This window comes from Alosa sapidissima, chromosome 9 (assembly GCF_018492685.1).
Source record: "Alosa sapidissima isolate fAloSap1 chromosome 9, fAloSap1.pri, whole genome shotgun sequence".
Classification (NCBI taxonomy): domain Eukaryota; kingdom Metazoa; phylum Chordata; class Actinopteri; order Clupeiformes; family Clupeidae; genus Alosa; species Alosa sapidissima.
Genome location: NC_055965.1, coordinates 10,559,521 through 10,577,183, shown reverse-complemented (window position 1 = coordinate 10,577,183; position 17,663 = coordinate 10,559,521). Strand labels below are relative to the sequence as shown.

At 42.4% G+C, this 17,663-nt stretch overlaps 1 protein-coding gene across 1 annotated transcript; it reads left to right on the top strand.

Annotated features, from left to right (window-relative positions):
* The first annotated feature begins 3,202 nt into the window (after window positions 1–3,202).
* On the top strand, window positions 3,203–9,912 carry krt94 (keratin 94). Its single transcript, XM_042105548.1, has 6 exons — window positions 3,203–3,750; window positions 4,492–4,574; window positions 4,726–4,882; window positions 5,815–5,976; window positions 6,531–6,656; window positions 9,472–9,912. The coding sequence occupies exons 1-6, from the start codon at window positions 3,295–3,297 to the stop codon at window positions 9,694–9,696; spliced, it is 1,209 nt and encodes a 402-aa protein (XP_041961482.1). The 5' UTR covers window positions 3,203–3,294; the 3' UTR covers window positions 9,697–9,912.
* Window positions 9,913–17,663: the final 7,751 nt, after the last annotated feature.

The following is a 17,663-nucleotide window of genomic DNA, read 5'->3' as shown; positions in this document are numbered from 1 at the left end:
TCACGTGAATCGCATAGAAGAAAACATTGTTGAAACAGTTTGTTAAGCCAGAGAATGTCTAATAAGTGCTCTGGTTAAGCAGTCGCATGAAATAAGGAGACTACAGACAATTCGGTTTTCAATTCAACTGTTAAACTAATAAAGTTCATTTTCAAGGTATGTGACTGCTATGTGAAATTTCAAATGCTTAGCCTACGCATTGCATTAGGTCTGAGCACCACTGGAGAAAACACTAACATGCAGTAAGCTAATGTTTAACTAAGTTAAGCTAACGTGTGCTTCCAACTTAGCCACTAAAGGCTGATAGGCTACATTGTGCACATAAATCATGACAGGGGAAAGAAAAACATTTTAATATGATAAAGTTGAGAGGTGGGGGCTATGTCGTCATAAAGTTGCCGGCTTCGCACCTACAGGCGTCTACACAGCGAAAGTTAGCCGGGGGTTTCAAAAGTTCCCACTTCGGAAGCCGGTGTCAAAAGCTGTCGGTGTCAGTCTCCTAAACTGCCGGCGTCGTGTACATGCAAGGCGTAACCGTTAACAAAACCTCACCGGTTTCACAAAAACCGGCGTCGTGTGCACGGCCCCTAAAACCACCACCTCCACTCCCCTCTCCTCCTACATACACAGTTTAAAGGAGGGGCCGCACAATGGCCCACTGACTGACTGACATAACCACCAGGACACTCACTAACCCAGACGAGTCATCCGTGTTTGCATAGCAACTGTAGTTGGGTTTACTCTGCACAGGGATTAGAGAGCCTCCAGTGCTTGGCTCCACCAAAACTCATCAAAACCAGGGCCCACCACACACTCATAGGCTCTGTTCAAAACAACGGTTGCCTTTTAAAAAACGATTTGTCCTGCTTTCTGCCTTTGAGATATCTTAAAATTACCCCAATAATGGTTGTTTGTAAGGCAGCATCAATGTATCCTTCAAGCTCCCTACTACCCATAAACCTTTGCGGCAACGTCTGAAACAGCTGGGAAAAGAAAACAAAGATGGCGGAAGACACTGGTAGCAGCTGCTGAATCTGTGGAAATGTGAAATGTTTGGAATTGTTTTGCTTAGATTTGTCAAAATCTAGCGAGAAATAAACATTGAACTATCCGTTGCTGTAACCATTGATAGCATCTAGTCGGATGCTAGTTTAGTTTATCACCCGAAGAGAAGAAATACTCTTTTCTGATTGGCTGGTGGGGTGGCTATTAATTCTGAATAACAGGACACCTATGAAGTAGATCTGTAAAAAAAAGTTTAATCACCGTTCCATATCAATGCTTATGAATGGTAACTATAAAACGTAGGACGACGGTTGAGCCTGAAAGCAAGCTTCGCAACAATGGAATCAACTGTAAACAAGCTAACTGTCCGTGCAATCGCTGTTACAGGGCCAAAGAAAGTTGTAGGCCCTCAACAAACTGTACAAGTCGGCTTCTTTTTAAACGGAACCACTTGTTTCCTTTGCATGTTAAAGGCATGACTTTAGTGGCAACCGGGTGATAAGTGGGATAACGGCCTTCAAGGTGTCCAGTTATACGGAATTAATGGACTTGGGCAGGGGCAACTCCTTTTCTTTGCCTCTCACCCTCGTCCATTAATTACGTATAACAGGACACCTCGGCGGCCGTTCTCCCTTACTTAACGCTCCTGTGTTTGCTAACGTCATACTGTAGTGTCAAGCAAAGATTCTAGAGTGCTTCGCTCATTCTTAAAAGATGCATTCTATCCATGTATAGTCAAGTCATGTCTAGAGAGACAACTCTATATCAAACAAACTGCTGCATTCCGTTTCAACCAGAGCCATAGTATCCTCCCTGCTGGAATTTTATTATATTATGAATTACTATGTTTTTATCATTCTTGTAAAGGTTATAAGATCTTATAATGGTTAATGTATCTTTATAGGTGAATAAAACCGGTCAATTCATTATAAATTGAGGCGAAACACTCTGGTATTGTAGAAAGATTGATTCACTTGCTCCAAGGGCGTGTCTGCTCTGAATCTGTGATAATACCCGCAACAAAATTCGGGGCGGGGCGGGGGGGGGGGGGGGGGGGGTCTCCCAAAGCAAACCAAACTAATGACCCAAACCCAGAGAAGTACCTTATTATCCGCATTAGAGAGATTTCTATGAAGGGAGGCATGGAGATAGCCCTCAATTAAAACCAATCTATCCACAAACAGAGTCCTTCGTAAGAGTAGAGCAGCCTGCCAACCGTATCACCCCCTGAACATGGCCGAGGGCACGCCTTGAGGAACCTGGAACAGTGTCTGCGCAACACATAATTTGGATCCAAAATCATTCCATTGTGCAAACTCTCTTTTCAACTTGCCTTTTTGACATTCCTTAAACTTTCAACTGCAAGTTAAATATTGACCTAAGGGGCATGGTGTGGTTCTTCATGCTTCAAGCTTATGCTTGACAATGGCATGTATCATTTTATATGTTTGTATTTCATTTATCAATGGCCAAAAGTCAATACAGGTGCAAAATCGTAATATCGCAATACGAGTTGCCTCAAACAGCCACACACACACACAGACACACACACAAACAGAGAGAGAGAGAGACAGAGAGAGACATCCTCGTAAATCTCAATTATGTAAATGCATACACACTATGATACATACACACATAGAGACAGACACCCACCCAAGCATAAGTAGACATGCACACAAATATTTTGGCTGTATGAGTACCAACGTGTGGGTTCTTGCCTCAGGCACAAATAACCTGAGATTACAGTCTCATTCCCATTCACTCATTGAGACACTGCCCCCCCTCGCTCTCTCTCTCTCTCTGTTTCTCTCACACACACACACACACACACACACACACACACATATCTTCACACAACTATACATGCACAGTCATAAACATACCAATGCACACAAACACACACACATTCTTCTGTGCTTCCTTCATGTGTGTGTGAAGTGAGCTGGGCCTTTAAGGCAAACGCAGCGGTATCTGTGTGTGCCAGGCTCTGGTCGTAAAGTGTGGGAGGGAAAAACTCTCTCTCTCTCTCATTTTTTCTGTTTCTTTTCTGTCTGTCTCTCTGGCACACACACACACACACACACACATAAACACACACACACAGACACACACACCTCCAACGTCCCCTCCCCACTCACCCCATAGGGCCCGCCCCCAAGGCTTGGCCAGGACTATATGAGGCCCGTCCAGCCTTGGATGCAGTTGCAGACTTCCAGGAGAGACTCCCAATCCTGTCCAGTCCTATCCACCTCTCTCTCTCTCTCGTCCAGCACCCTCAGACTCAGCAGCATGTACAGCTACCAGCGGTCCAGCGGCCCCGCCTTCAGCGGCGGCTCCACCATCATCTCCCAGCGTCGCGTGGGCACCATGTCGTCCGCGCCCAAGGCCTTCAGCGTCTACGGCGGCGGCGCCGGAGGCGGCACGCGCATCTCCTCCTCGTCCATGCGCACTCTCTCCTCAGGCTACGGTGGCGGCATGGGCATGGGCATGGGCATGGGTGGCGGCGGCGGCGGCGGCTTTAACCTGTCCAGCGCCCTGGACTCGGACAGAGTCCACGTGAACGAGAAGGCCACCATGCAGAACCTGAACGACCGCCTGGCCAACTACCTGGACAAGGTGCGCTCGCTGGAGAAGGCCAACGCCGAGCTGGAGGTGAAGATCAGGGAGTACTATGAGCAGAAGGGCCCGGCCGCCGAGCGGGACTACAGCAACTACTGGGCCATCATCAACGACCTGAAGGACAAGGTGAGCTGGCATGGGTTTAAGGAGGACATTTTATAGAATGGAATTGAATAGAGCAAAAATGAACAGAGGAAAATGACATAGACTAAAATAGAAGAAAAAAATAGCTGGAATAGAATAGAACAGAACAGAGTGTAGAACAGTTGCATGTTGCCAAGGGCCACACCCCACTGTTCCCCCAGTGTAATGGTCAACTGTGAATTGCACTGAAACAGTGACTCCATTTCATTGCCTCACTCTTTTTAGATCACAAGGCAGGTTAGGAATGAGACTGAGAGCCGCTTCCTGCTTTGAATTACAAATGTGGCGTGTGCATGTTATGGCTCCCCAGACACGGCTCATATTACTGCCCATTAGGAGTTAGAAACACACACACACACACACACACACACACACACACAATGAAACCTGCAATGGAGTTTGATTCTTGACAGAAGAACCTAGCACATCATAATTCAAATAATAAAACAATAATTGTGATAAATATGAAATGTATATGTGATTTGTGGCAGAAACAAGTTCAAGCACAATCAATTTCAAGCGGAAAGTTTTCTAGTTTATCGCTAGTAGAGTTTCAAAAATATCGCTAGTAGAGTTGAGAATGTAGCTGTCTCTGATGGGTTTACAGATTGTTTCTGTATTGTTTCATGCACCTTTCAGCACCCTTATCAAGGTGTTAAGCCTGGGTTAATGTGTTGCAACCAGGCTGTGTAAACATTTGCACCACGCCCTCTCTCTCGCTAGATCAACGGTGCTACCATCGACAACGCCAACATCCTGCTGCAGATCGACAACGCAAAACTGGCTGCTGACGACTTCAAGACGAAGTGAGTCTATAAAAACCTCCCTCATAAAACACAAATATGACCGAAACCTTTTGTCCTGATCCATTTACACTCCACCTGTTTAGTTGTATGATCAGCACTTTGCCTGAGGTCACATTCTCACCTGTACCTGTGTGTACGTCACCTGTGGCAGGTTTGACCATGAGCTGATGATGCGCCAGTCTGTGGAGGCGGACATTGGCAACCTGCGTCGCCTGCTAGACCAGACCACCCTGACCAAGGCTGACCTGGAGATGCAGATCGAGAGCCTGCAGGACGAGCTTGCCTTCCTCAGGAAGAACCACCAGGAGGTACAAAATACACCCCAGGAACAGTTTTCTACGGAACCCTGGAGGTGTTATTGCAAGATATTTTTGTATGTATATCTAGAAAACGTGCGCTCATTTTACTCAATTTACTAGATTGTGCTCTCAATTTACTAAAATGAGCACATAATTTACTTAAACGTGCACACATTTTATTGAATAGTGCACTCATGTGACTAAATTGTGGTCTCATTTTAATTTTTGTAAAAAAAATGATTTAGTAAATTGTGCATAATCTAGTAAAATGAGCACACAATTGAGTAAAATGAGCACACAATTGAGTAAAATGAGTGCACATTCTCTCTATATCTGTGATGACACCTCCTGGGTTTTCTGGGCTTTTTTCCTCTTTCTTTCTTTCTTTCCTTCATCCTTCCATCCTTTCTGCCTTCTATCTATGGCATAGCACAGTGCTAAACCACAGCCATGTACAGCTTCATATCTTTAATCTTTAGTTTTCAGCCACCTGCTTAGCAAGGGAGAGGTAATGCAATATGATACAGGTGTGTGCACACACACGCAAAGGTGCACACATTTCACACGACCTGTTAAAATGGTTGCCTTAAAAAAACAGAGCATGACTCATCCTAGGGTGTGCATTTTAAGTAAGTGGTTTTGGTGTCAAACACAGTAGGTTAACCCAGAGGAAGTGGTAAGCCTTCTAATAAAGAAGCCCTGTGGCCTCATTCTCCTGACAAAACACAGCCAACAAGCTCTTCCTTCAGAAGGTTTATTACTTACTGAGAGTTAACTTATCCATAATCATCTTAACTTATCCATTATCACTAAACCACCTCGATGTCCCCCTGTACACAAGGTGTTTCCTCAAGAGTTTGCACACTGTTTGATAATGATATAACACATCAAACATCACTGACATGACATCATCCATCGTCCTTTTCGTCTGCCCTTTGTAGGAGCTCGCTGCCCTCCGCTCCCAGATCACCCACAACGTGAACGTGGAGGTGGACGCCGCACCCCAGCAGGACCTCAACAGGGTTCTGGACGAGGTCCGCAGTCAGTACGAGGGCATGATCGACAAACACCGCCGCGACCAAGAGGCCTGGTTCAACGACAAGGTGGGTCAGACAGAGACAAGGTCTGTAGATGGACAGATATATAGACAGCTGCACCGATTGTCACAAACAAGCACTGCACAAAGACACTTTTAGGTGAAATTGTGATTGATGGTAACTTGAATAAACTTGTTTGAAACAAGAAACGGCAAAGCTAATAATAATGAGATGTAATGAAACGAATAATAGTTTCTCTATTTTTTTACTATTCTTGCCAAACTTTTCTGGCAATGAAGCCATATCCATTTCTGGCAGAAGAATGCAACTTCCTAGCATCAAGGATAATTAAACCTCACCAATAATGAAGCAAATCGGTCAATTATAGTGTCGCAATTTAACTAACATGTTACAGCTCGACATCAGAAGCAGTCAAACTCAATTCAGACACAATTCTGCCATTGAAATACAGGGATGATGTTTGCAGACATTAAGGATGTCTCGACACAGAAGGATGATTCTACTGAATGTATCCATTGTTTCTTCACTGTGGTAAATTGGACAGAAAAGTGATTCTCTCTTTTTTTCTCTCTCTCTCTATCTGTGTGTGTGTGTTACAGTCCAGTGCCCTGAGCAAGGAGGTGGCCATGAGCACAGAGACCATCCAGACGACCAAGACAGAGATCAACGACCTTAGGCGCACAATGCAGGGCCTGGAGATCGAGCTCCAGTCTCAACAGAGCATGGTGAGTCTGGGAGCGCTCAGGATAGGACTACATGGCTTGACACACGCAACGTTACTGAGAGCAAACTACCGAGTTTCAGATTTAACTTAGTTTTGCAGTGAAAATATTACACTACTTATAAACCAATGCAATGTAAATATGGACACATTATCACTACTGAGAAGCCAAGTGTAATACTTTGTAGGACATGTAGTTGTAAATGCGTTTAAGTTCATTTATAAACACTCTAATTATGTAATGTATATACTCACAATCATTACTGAAAAATCCAGTTTTAATACTCATAGTCAAGTAAATAATTTGAAACATACCGGTGCTAGTATTATGTAAATGATATCATTTAGGGATTGTTCATATGAAGCATAACAGGATAGACTTTGGTGTGAGGAAAGTGAAGTGAAGTACCTTGTTCAAGTATGTAGTTAAAAAGGAAGAGCCTGGTCAGAGCCAGTGGTCTTACGTAAGGCCAGGATAGAGTGTGTCATGCATGTGCAGGAAATGGAGGGAGATGGGAGATGTTATGAGAGGGTTGAGGGGGAGAGCTGCCGCCGCTCCGCTGGAGAAAGCTAAACACCAGCATGATGATGCAAGAGGGGGAGCAGATAGAATCAAACAGACCCAAAACACTGCCAAACACGCACAACGGTGATTTATGAGCAGTATCAAAATGGGCTTAGAGCAGGGTATTCTTTCCAGAAGCTGAATTCTTTCCTGTGACTTCTCTAATGGGCTTTTGGTATGAATATAGTCTAATATGGTCATATTATACTTTACAGTGCAATGACCTGCATAAAAGCCTTCACTCAAAACATGAAAATACCCCTTTCTCTGAGTCCATTCCTCCATTCCCCAGTTTGCTGTAATATGAGACCTTGGCTGGAGACGCTGCTCACTTTTTCCTAACTGAGGCATGAGGCCAAAGGAATTCAGGGGTAGCGGTCATGGGGTGGAACGCTGTTAAGACTTTTAGGGCTTATCGTCCTAAAATGTGGAATGACACTTCCTCACTCCTCTCCTGCACGCCGACTGTTAGTGTCAAAGTCAGCTTCTTATGTAAGCACCGGAGGCCAAAATATATTTGTATATACAGTATATTACTGTAACATCAATCTCTTTCCAAAAAAGACATAATTATTTTTAGCCTTTATGGAATGGTTAAGTGCATGGAGCAGTTTTGCCGTAGACAGGGGTTTATACAAGATGTAGGCAAACTGGCCACAGCACTGTTGCGTCAGGTGACGCCCAGTTATAAACTTAATAGAATATTTAATCTTATTACTGTCATAATCTGCTAAATACAAATGAATTGTGTTGTGCTCACAGCAAAAACAAGGCCATAGCATCCACGGTGACCTCATTTAACAGTAATGAAGCTTTGCTGATGAGCCTCATGTAATGAATACAATCTTTGTTATAAAATGGACAAATTCCTTCTCATTGGCACAAATGATATCCTGTCCACTGACACATGATCGTCCCTTCAATGAAAGCTTTAGCTAAATCAACAGCAAATAACCAACCAACCAACCAAACAAACCAACACAAAATAACAGACGATTCCTGCAGATATGAAGAAACGTTCTAGACCAGTGGTTCTCAACCTTTTTTCAGTGATGTACCCCAAGTGAAATATTTTTTTAGCCAAGTACCCGCGCAACTAGCGCAACGCATTTTTAGTTGAGAAAAAAAGACTTATAACAGAGCACTGTGCCATCAGTGTCTAATTTATTATGACCGCCACGCAGCGAAGCAGCGGTCATATAGGTTTAGTCAGATTTTTTTTTTTTTTTTTTTTCGCATGTCCAAATTTCCGTCAAGGATTCCCCGGACACTGTAAGACCGGGGTACACGAAACTTGGTGGGCATGTAACCCCACATGGATAGCATGGAACCTCCTTTTTTCGTTTTGATCTGTAGCCCCCCCGCTGGACTGGACCCCCCGAAAGGAGGGTAGGGCAGACACAGTTTTCTGTGAATATCTTGAGAACCGTAGGGTTTAGGAGGACCATTTTTTTTTGTATGTTGATCTCAAAGGGCCATGTCAACCCATTCCATAACCACTCATTTCATGTATAGTGCCACCTAGTTAAACACAAAAAAGTAAAAATTAGGTGTTGTAATCGCAGGTATCTGTGACCTAACATAGTCAAAACTGCACGAAATTGGAAGTGTAGGATGATTATGACACCCTTTGAATGCACGCCAAGTTTCGTGGAATTCCGTTCACGGGGGGCCACACAATAAATTAATTTATGTTACTATACACCAACTGGCCTGTAGGTGGCCGGAGACAGTTTTCTGTGAATATCTCAAGAACCGTAGGGCCTAGGAGGTCCACCTTTTTTTTGTATGTTGGTCTTAAGGGGGCATGTCAACCTATCCCATTACCACTTATTTCATGTATAGCGCCACCTAGTTAAAAATTAAAAAGCAAAAAATTAGGTGTTTTCATCACAATATCTCTGGCTGACATGGTCAAAACTGCACAAAACTGCACGTTTTGATCTGTAGCCCCCCTCCCGCTGGACTGGACCCCCCGAAAGGAGGGTAGGGCACAGTTTTCTGTGAATATCTTGAGAACCGTAGGGCCTAGGATGACCAATTTTTCGCGTATGTTTCCCTCCAGGGGTCATGTAAACCCATTCCATATGCACACATGTGCATAAACAGATACACACGCACACACATACATTCACAGTAATCCTACGTATGACACATACTCACACAGTAGACATATATACGCATGCATGCACATGCACACACACAGGTGTTCCGACCTCACCACCTTTGTTTTGCAACTCTCGCCCCTTTGCAGAAAGCAGCGCTGGAGAACACGCTGCGTGACACAGACGCCCGCTACAGCGCCATGCTGGGCGGCTACCAGAACCAGATCAACATGCTGGAGCAGGAACTGTCGCACATGCGCTCCAGCATCGAGCAGCAGGGCAGCGAGTACAAGATGCTGCTGGACATCAAGAGCCGCCTGGAGCAGGAGATCGCCGTCTACAGGGGACTCCTGGAGAAGGAGGAATCCCGGTAGTCACCTGCTACCTGTAGCCGAGGGAAGGCATTTGTGTTGCCATGGTTATGCGGGGGGGGGGGGTTGATAGTGACAGAGGATTGCTTTAGAGAAGAAGTTGTTGTTGACATGGCAGTAAAATGCCGTGAAGAAGTCTGCCATGCGTTTTTGTTTTCTTGTTACAAGTGCCCTTTGTCATGGACAGGTCATGAATAAATCCCTCTTTTTGGCAATTAAGAATGTCTTGAACTCCTTATTACTAAGTTTCACTCAGCTGTGCTGTTTAAATACAGAGGTGATCAAAAAGACTGATAAACATTTCAGTGGAATTCTAAACACCTGTTAAAGACCTGAACCCACACAATTTCAGCTGAAACAGGTAGTGACTTGTCTCACTCTCATTCTAATCTCTCTCCCCATGTCCCTCCAGACCCCCTGGCTCAGATTGATATCAAACTTTAAACAACTGTGATACATCTCTCTTTGGAATGTGAATTTAGTTGGCAAATTCTGAAGGTCTAACACCATCGTATGGGCCACCAAATGTAACAGACCTTCTGCACTACAAAATGCATCAAATCATTAACACATTACAATGCTTTTGTCAACCAAATTAATTATTACCATTACTAAAATGACCATTGTGGTTGGCCAAGTTGACCCAAAACATCCAACACTTCACACTCACTTACTTTAATGTGTTAACGAGGTGATGAAGTGCTGGATGAACTGGGGTCTATACTCTGCTGTACAGATCTGAGTCTGATATTTTCAAACACCAGTGACCCTCCAGACTCTGGTGGTATTAATCTTTGGACAGATTCTACATCGTATCTCCTGAATTTACGTTGACCTTTATACTGTAATCAGTGATGATATAAAACATTCACAACATCAGACTATTTTTAAGAGAACTCACCAACTACTCAAAGTACATTTGTTTTATATCCTTGTGGCCAATTGAATTCCGTTAACGGGAAGAAAACAGTATTCTCTTTTTCCCCAAACCACAGTGTGAAATGAGAGAATGTGATCATGTCTATTTAATTGACACACCTTTCTGGTTAAAACCACAAACCTCATAACCACAGTGTGAAATGAGAGAATGTGATCATGTCTATTTAATTGACACACCTTTCTGGTTGGCTAATCATTGTCTGAGAGGACTTTTATCTTGGAACAAAATTACACCACACAGAGGATTACAACCCACACAACCCTCAACTTGTGCTCAAAGTCACCGTTGCCAGAACACCACAGAAACACAGTGACTAATCTTGAAAGAGTAAATGAAAGAGTCTTTGTCAGTCATTATCAGGAGCCACACTGCCCCCCTGCAGTATTTAAGACTGTGGGCACTGGGACATGACTGGATTTGGGACTGAATACTGGTCAGTTAACAAGTTTGCCCTGGGGCATGCAGGCGTGCATCTGTGTGTGTGTGTGTGTGTTAGTGTTAATTTCGTCAGACGAGACGAGAGGAAATATGTTCGTCAACAACCTTTTTTTTCATGACTAAGACGAGACGATGACGAGACGGCAGTAATGTCCTGAAACACTGACTAAGACTATCTTAAGATGCATTATTGTTGACGAAAAAAGACGAGACTAAAATGTTTTGCATGAAATAAAAACTAAGATAAAATCTCTCTTCATTTTCGTCTACAAAATGAGAAGACAGAATATCTAGCTGTTAAGTTTTCAAAATATTCCGAATGAGTTCATAAGCAGCTTTCCTGTAGGCTAGTCTACGTGCTGTTGCTGCAACCCTGTGGCTGCAACACGAAACTACATGGAACAAGAACACTGGAGATTTCTGCCAGAGTTAGCAAGCTAACTACCTAAGCTGTATGCCACAATGCTACATACCCAGAAGATGAAGCTTCTCTCATACAAATTAACATCCCCCAGAATGTCCATACGAAAATGTTTATCATGTAATGTCAACTATTTAACTAGTTAGACTGATGATGCAAAGTTTGCTAGCAAGTAAGCTAATATGGAAAGTTCGCTAGCAAGTTAGCTATGGCTAAGATGGAGAGTCTGTTTGGGGAATGTGTTGTGTTTGGGCGCATATCGCCATCTAGCGAGGCGGAGTAAAACATTAATACTTTGGCCTATGACAGTGTTTCTCAAACCTTTTCAGTTTCAGGACCACTTAACTAACCCTATCTAAAAAAAAAAAAAGATTAGACCTACTTCAACAGTAGCCTATAATTAGTCTACACAATAGGTCTACTGAACCACCTTGCTTATTGTCTTTGTACTTTGCTTATTGTGTGGATTCATACTGTATGATTTAAACTGGCATATCTTAGTTGCAGAACTGTTTTTACATACAAGTTGGTTCAATATTGCAAACAACTCATCTATATTATATTTTACCACGTCTGCTCGCGGACTACTTGGGATACCTTGCGGACCACCAGTGATCCCCGGACCACACTTTGAGAAACACTGGTCTACGAATATGACAGTGGTCCAGTCAAATCTTTTACTGTCTATGGTCAAATCCCAGCCGAGCTATAACTGTAGCTCGACTTACCTGTGCATGTAAACATACTGACTGACAAAAAATCAGAATGAGTAATTATAACAGACGAGTAGCCCTGTGGACACACAATATTGTTGGAAAATTGAGATGTGTGAAACACTATTTGACTGAAATGGTAATCAGAAATAATTTGTTATAAAAAAAAGACTAAAATGTGTTGACTAAAACAGACTAAGACTAAGCTACCTTTAGTTTTCTTTTGACTAAAACTAGACTAAAATGACGAGACTTTTAGTCAACTAAAACTTGACTAACAAAAATGATATTTGAATGACTAAATATGACAAAGACTAAAAAGGTCATTTCGTCACAAGACTAAGACTAAGACTAAATTAAAAATAGGTGACAAAATTAACACTAGTGTGTGTGTGTGTGTGTGTGTGTGTGTGTGTGTGTAAGTGAGTGTGTGTGTGTGTGTGTGTGTGTGTGTGTGTGTGTGTGTGTGTGTGTGTGCGAGTGAGTGAGTGAGTGAGTGAGAGAGAGAGAGAGAGTGAGTGAGTTGGTGTACATGTGTGTTAATATGTGACACTCAGTCATAAAGTTTGTAAAAGTGTTTTAAAAGGTCAGATGGAGTAGAAAAGCTGTTAAAAACAGACATCAAAGTGGGATTCTGAGTAAGCAGATATATGCATTCACTGTAAAGAGAAAGCATGAATCATGAATCTGACATAAAACGATCAAGATGGGAGGTGAGAAATTATTGAACTATAATGTTAACTGGGTAATTAAAGACACCATATTCAATAGATTAATAGATCAAATTTAATGGAACATTAATAAAATGAAATGTTAATGCTAGTTTAAAGCCATGCAGAGAAATAACGAAATACACTGTGCCCTAAGAAATGGATTATCAGCTTGTAGGCCAAGGGCTTGGCTGAAGAAGCCGACTACAAAACTGATTTGAGGAATGTACAGTTGGTCAAAGTGTGACACGACGGTTGGACACAACACTGCGGTTTTAAAATGGCCCCATGATAATGACCTGGGCCTAGCAATCCTGTTGTTTTGGGCCGCTGCCAAGATGTATTTGGCCTCATTCCTGTCTAAGTCTTTTGGCAAGGCATCTGTCCAGCGAGTCCACCCTGTGTTTGATTCACACATAACTTATTCTGTCCACTCATGAAACAATCTAAGTGCCGAATTTTAATGGATGTCGTACATGGTATTGTTTATTAATGAACTCAGTCTGAGGTCTGTGGGGAATTTGGAGGTTTGGGAATTTGGAACTGTAGCTAAGGGTACTGCTTAACATAATAGTGGTTTGTATTTAAGTGTATGTAGTCACTACAGATGCCTACTACCTTATGTGAAAATGGTGTTGACATGAAGTGCAATATTGTTACCTTTACCTAACTGGGTTACGCTTTACTTGACGGGTGAGTTCATAACACATTCATAGCAGCTGTCATAAACTCCACATAAAGCATTCATGACTGTTTCATGAGACATGACTTAACATTCATACCAAACCTTTCATGAATGTGGAAGACAGAATGACAACAACTTGTCAAAATAAAAGTCCAACAAGTCCATCGCAAAGCAGCATTGCCGTTTTTGTTCCAAACCTCTTACCTGATCACATCACATCTGAGTCAACAGGCTACTCCAGTGCCAAAAAGTCAGAACATGGTCAAGCAAATAATTTTTGTTTCATAAAAATGTATTTGTTTTATGATGTAACCTTTGCAGATGATTTCTCATTTTTTGCTACTGATGTCCAACCGCTCCAGGTTACACAAATACGGGCCAGCTGAATGTAGGCTAGTTTACCTCCCAGTGTTAAACTCTGTGATTACGAATACTTCAAAACTTGTATAGTAAAGTGACATTTGATGTAGACCATAAGATATTCATTTACAAAGGCTGGAGTGATTAAATTAATGGTATCCAGGTTACACAAATACATTGACTCAGATGTGACGTGATCAGGTAAAAGGTTTGGAACAAAAACGGCAATGCTGCCTTGCAATTGTTGGACTTTTATTTTGACAAGTTGTCGTCGTTCTGTCTTCCACATTCATGAAAGGTTTGGTATGAATGTTGAGTCATGTCTCATGAAACAGTCATGAATGCTTTATGTGCAGTTTATGACAGCTGCTATGAATGTGTTATGAACTCACCCGTCAAGTAAAGTGTTACCAATAACTGCATACTGATGACTCTGACTGACCATTGTGTTCATATTGTTTTTTTTTTTACTGGACCTTTATTGCAGAGTGACATTATTATGGTAAGTCAAGAAAGACTTGCTCACCCACCTAAAACCCCCAGCTCAGAGTATTTGTGCCAAGAAGGTTGATGGACCAGTCCTGAGCTTCACACCGAGCTGATAAGAACATCAGCCCAGGTTCAGATCAGACCATCTAAGGGCAGGCATGCTCAGTCATTCCCATAGGAATATTTAAGTGAGAAGTATGTTGGGCAGTAGTAGCTGAACTGTGTCTATTGTCTGCCGGCGAAACTGTGCCATGTTTCCAGGCGAAGAGTCATGACTTAGGCAATCAAGAGAGTTTTATGATCCATATGAAGTTATGTGAACGAGACACATAAATCATTACTGTATTGGGTGTGTGTGTGAGGGTGGGATGGGTTGGGGGGGGGGGGGGGTGCAACAATCCAACATCGACAACAGGGTCAGAAGGGTGTGCCCTATCTGGAGACTGCTGTGGGAAGTTGACGAGTAGTGCTAAATCATGATGCATTCCAGCAGACTATCAACATTCTATATATGTATTTGGTTGATACTCTTACTGCTCCTACAGTACACACAGTTGCGTTCCGTCAACGCATGCCAGTGGGTGTTCCCGACGGTAGCTATGCAAATGACTTGAAGTATAACCGTAATTTGATTGGTTGGTGCTGTCAGTCGATTGGCTTGATTGGCCGGTGCCGTCAGCTGTTGCAGTCAGCAACAGCTGAACTTCTCAACGCGAGCGACGGGAGAAGCGCGACGCAACGGACCCACAATTCAGTTCAGCAACAGGTGACGTGAGCCCATGTAAAGTGAATGGGATGCGTCTCCAGCACTGCAACGCACGCAACTGTGTGTAGGAGCTGTTATTCAGAGCAGCATGCATAGAATACTAATGACAGGGACGGACACCCGGGAGGTTATGTGCTTTGTTCAGGGTCTCAGCTTTCTAGCATTACACTTCCAAGCCCAGATACACTCTTAAAATGAGATGTGATGTGATGAAAATAACACAACTTGTGTTTTTTTTGTTTGTTTTTTTTACATATTAATATGTCCATAAAGGGACAACACCGTTTGTGTTGTTTTCTAGAGTGTACCTAACAGCTAGACAACCACCTCTCTCATAATAATAATAATTTCAAAATGAATGCCAGACATATTACTCGCAACATCTGATAGGCTGATAGTAAATAAACTAAATCATTAAAATAATCATGTGTATACGATTATTAGCCACGAAGCAGTGTGGTACATACGTAATTGTAATTTAGGTAAGCCTTGGTTTGTTACTTTCAAATCACTTCTTAACATTTGTGATAGTGTCCCCTTGCGATAACATTTTGAGATGCATCCACCAAAGCCACAGTTTGCTTAACCAAGACTGCCACTTAGAGGATAAAACAACAAACTACAATCAAATGCCATTAAAAATGTCACTGAAAACAATTTAAAAAACCAAGCTCTTCTTAACCAGGACATTTTGGAAAGTAAGTTTCCCACCTAGTAAAATAGCCATGTATTCCCTGGTCTCACCACGGTGTGACCTCTCACTGTGGTTTACAGCCTTTATCTTCAGTGGCCTGGTCAGGTCAAAAGTGCAAGTATGACTGAACACCCCACTGTGAGGTTTATGGCTTTGCTTTTCTTTTTAGCAGTGTGTATCTAGTTCTGGACAGCTTCATCAAAAGGCCCCATACTATACGATCTCTAGCTGAATAAATGTCTGACTATTGGCTTGCTTTCCTGCATTCCTACAAGTCAAGACCATCTACAGCTTGTTTTGCTGCCATCCAGGCCAGAGGAGTTCCAATAACAATCCCAGTTCAATTCATTTCAAGGCAGCATACAAGTGCCTGATTCTCAAGCACCAGGTAAGGCAAAGGAACTGTCTGCTCAGGACACCTCCAAGCCTCCTCATCAGTGGTACATTTTGCAAACAGTGATGTTGCTCCTGAGGAAAGAATAACTGAGGAAGAATTTAAAAACTGCAGGCCTGGAGGGGTTATCAGAAACATGCAGGCAGCTGTAAATTTCATCACCAGCTTTGTTGCAAAGAAGTTAGGGGGAAACTATCCTGCTTAATTTGCGCACAAGCACTGACAACTTAGGGGCCCAATTTATCCCTTTATAGCCCTGAAGGACAGGAGTGGTCTTTGCAAAACATCACCAGGCATTGCTTCAGTGTGCGAGATCACAGCAACAAATGGTCAGCCTCCACAAGGATCTGCCATTGTCAATGAAGTTCTAGCAGCCAGCTCAGACAAGAACCTGTTCCCACAACTGCACAGTCACATGTTTGACTCTACTGTTGAATGCAACCATCTTCACTCGCTAATGAAAATGGCATCCTCTTTGTACTGCAAGACATCTATGCATCACCAAGCAAGAACATTAAAGGAACAGCTATTAGAAGACAATATGCCAAACTTATTTTATTCCATAACCAGAGAGGTGACTTCCCATTACAACTCGAATGCTGAAAAAGTTGGGACGTTGTGTAAAATGTTAATAAAACAGAATGCAATGATTTACAAATCTCATAAATTCATGTTTTATTCACAATAGAACACAGACAACATATCAAATGTAAAAAGTGAAATATGAGCTCTTTTTTAATTTAATGCCAGCAACATGTCTCAAAAAAGTTGGGACAGGGCAACTAATTAGGTTAATTGGCAACAGGTCAGTAACATGACTGGGTATAAAAAAAGAACACCTGATAGAAGCAAAGTCTCTCAGAAGTAAAACTGGGTAGAGGTTCACCAATCTGCAAGAAACTACGACAGCAAACGGAACAATTTCAAAATAAAGCTCCTCAATATAAAATTGTGAAGAGTTTGAGTATATCATCATCATCAATGGTATAACATCATTAAAAGATTTCGAGAGTCTGGAGAAATCTGTGTGTGCAAGGGACAAGGTTGTAAAACAGTATTGGATGCCTGTGATCTTCATGCCCTCAAGTGGCACTGCATTAAAACAGGCATGATTCTGTACTTGGCACCACTGTATGGGCTCAGGTATATTGTTTGATTATTTTCATACAGGCCTAATTACAGTAGTACTGTATATGCTTACAAAACAGCTGTGTCTCATTTGACATTGTTATTTGTACACGTACTGTGAAACATAACTATACAGCATATAAATAGGACAATATGGAGTTCTTTGGTCACTATTGGTGTAGGCTATTGGAACCGTCCACTTTGAGAAACCTGTGCTAAGCTAGGCTAGTGG

Coding starts and splice junctions, on each gene's coding strand:
- krt94 (XM_042105548.1), top strand. CDS start 3,295: ATGTACAGCTACCAGCGGTCCAGCGGCCCCGCCTTCAGCGGCGGCTCC. Junction 4,883..5,814: donor TCAGGAAGAACCACCAGGAG/GTACAAAATACA, acceptor TGCCCTTTGTAG/GAGCTCGCTGCCCTCCGCTC. Junction 5,977..6,530: donor AGGCCTGGTTCAACGACAAG/GTGGGTCAGACA, acceptor TGTGTGTTACAG/TCCAGTGCCCTGAGCAAGGA.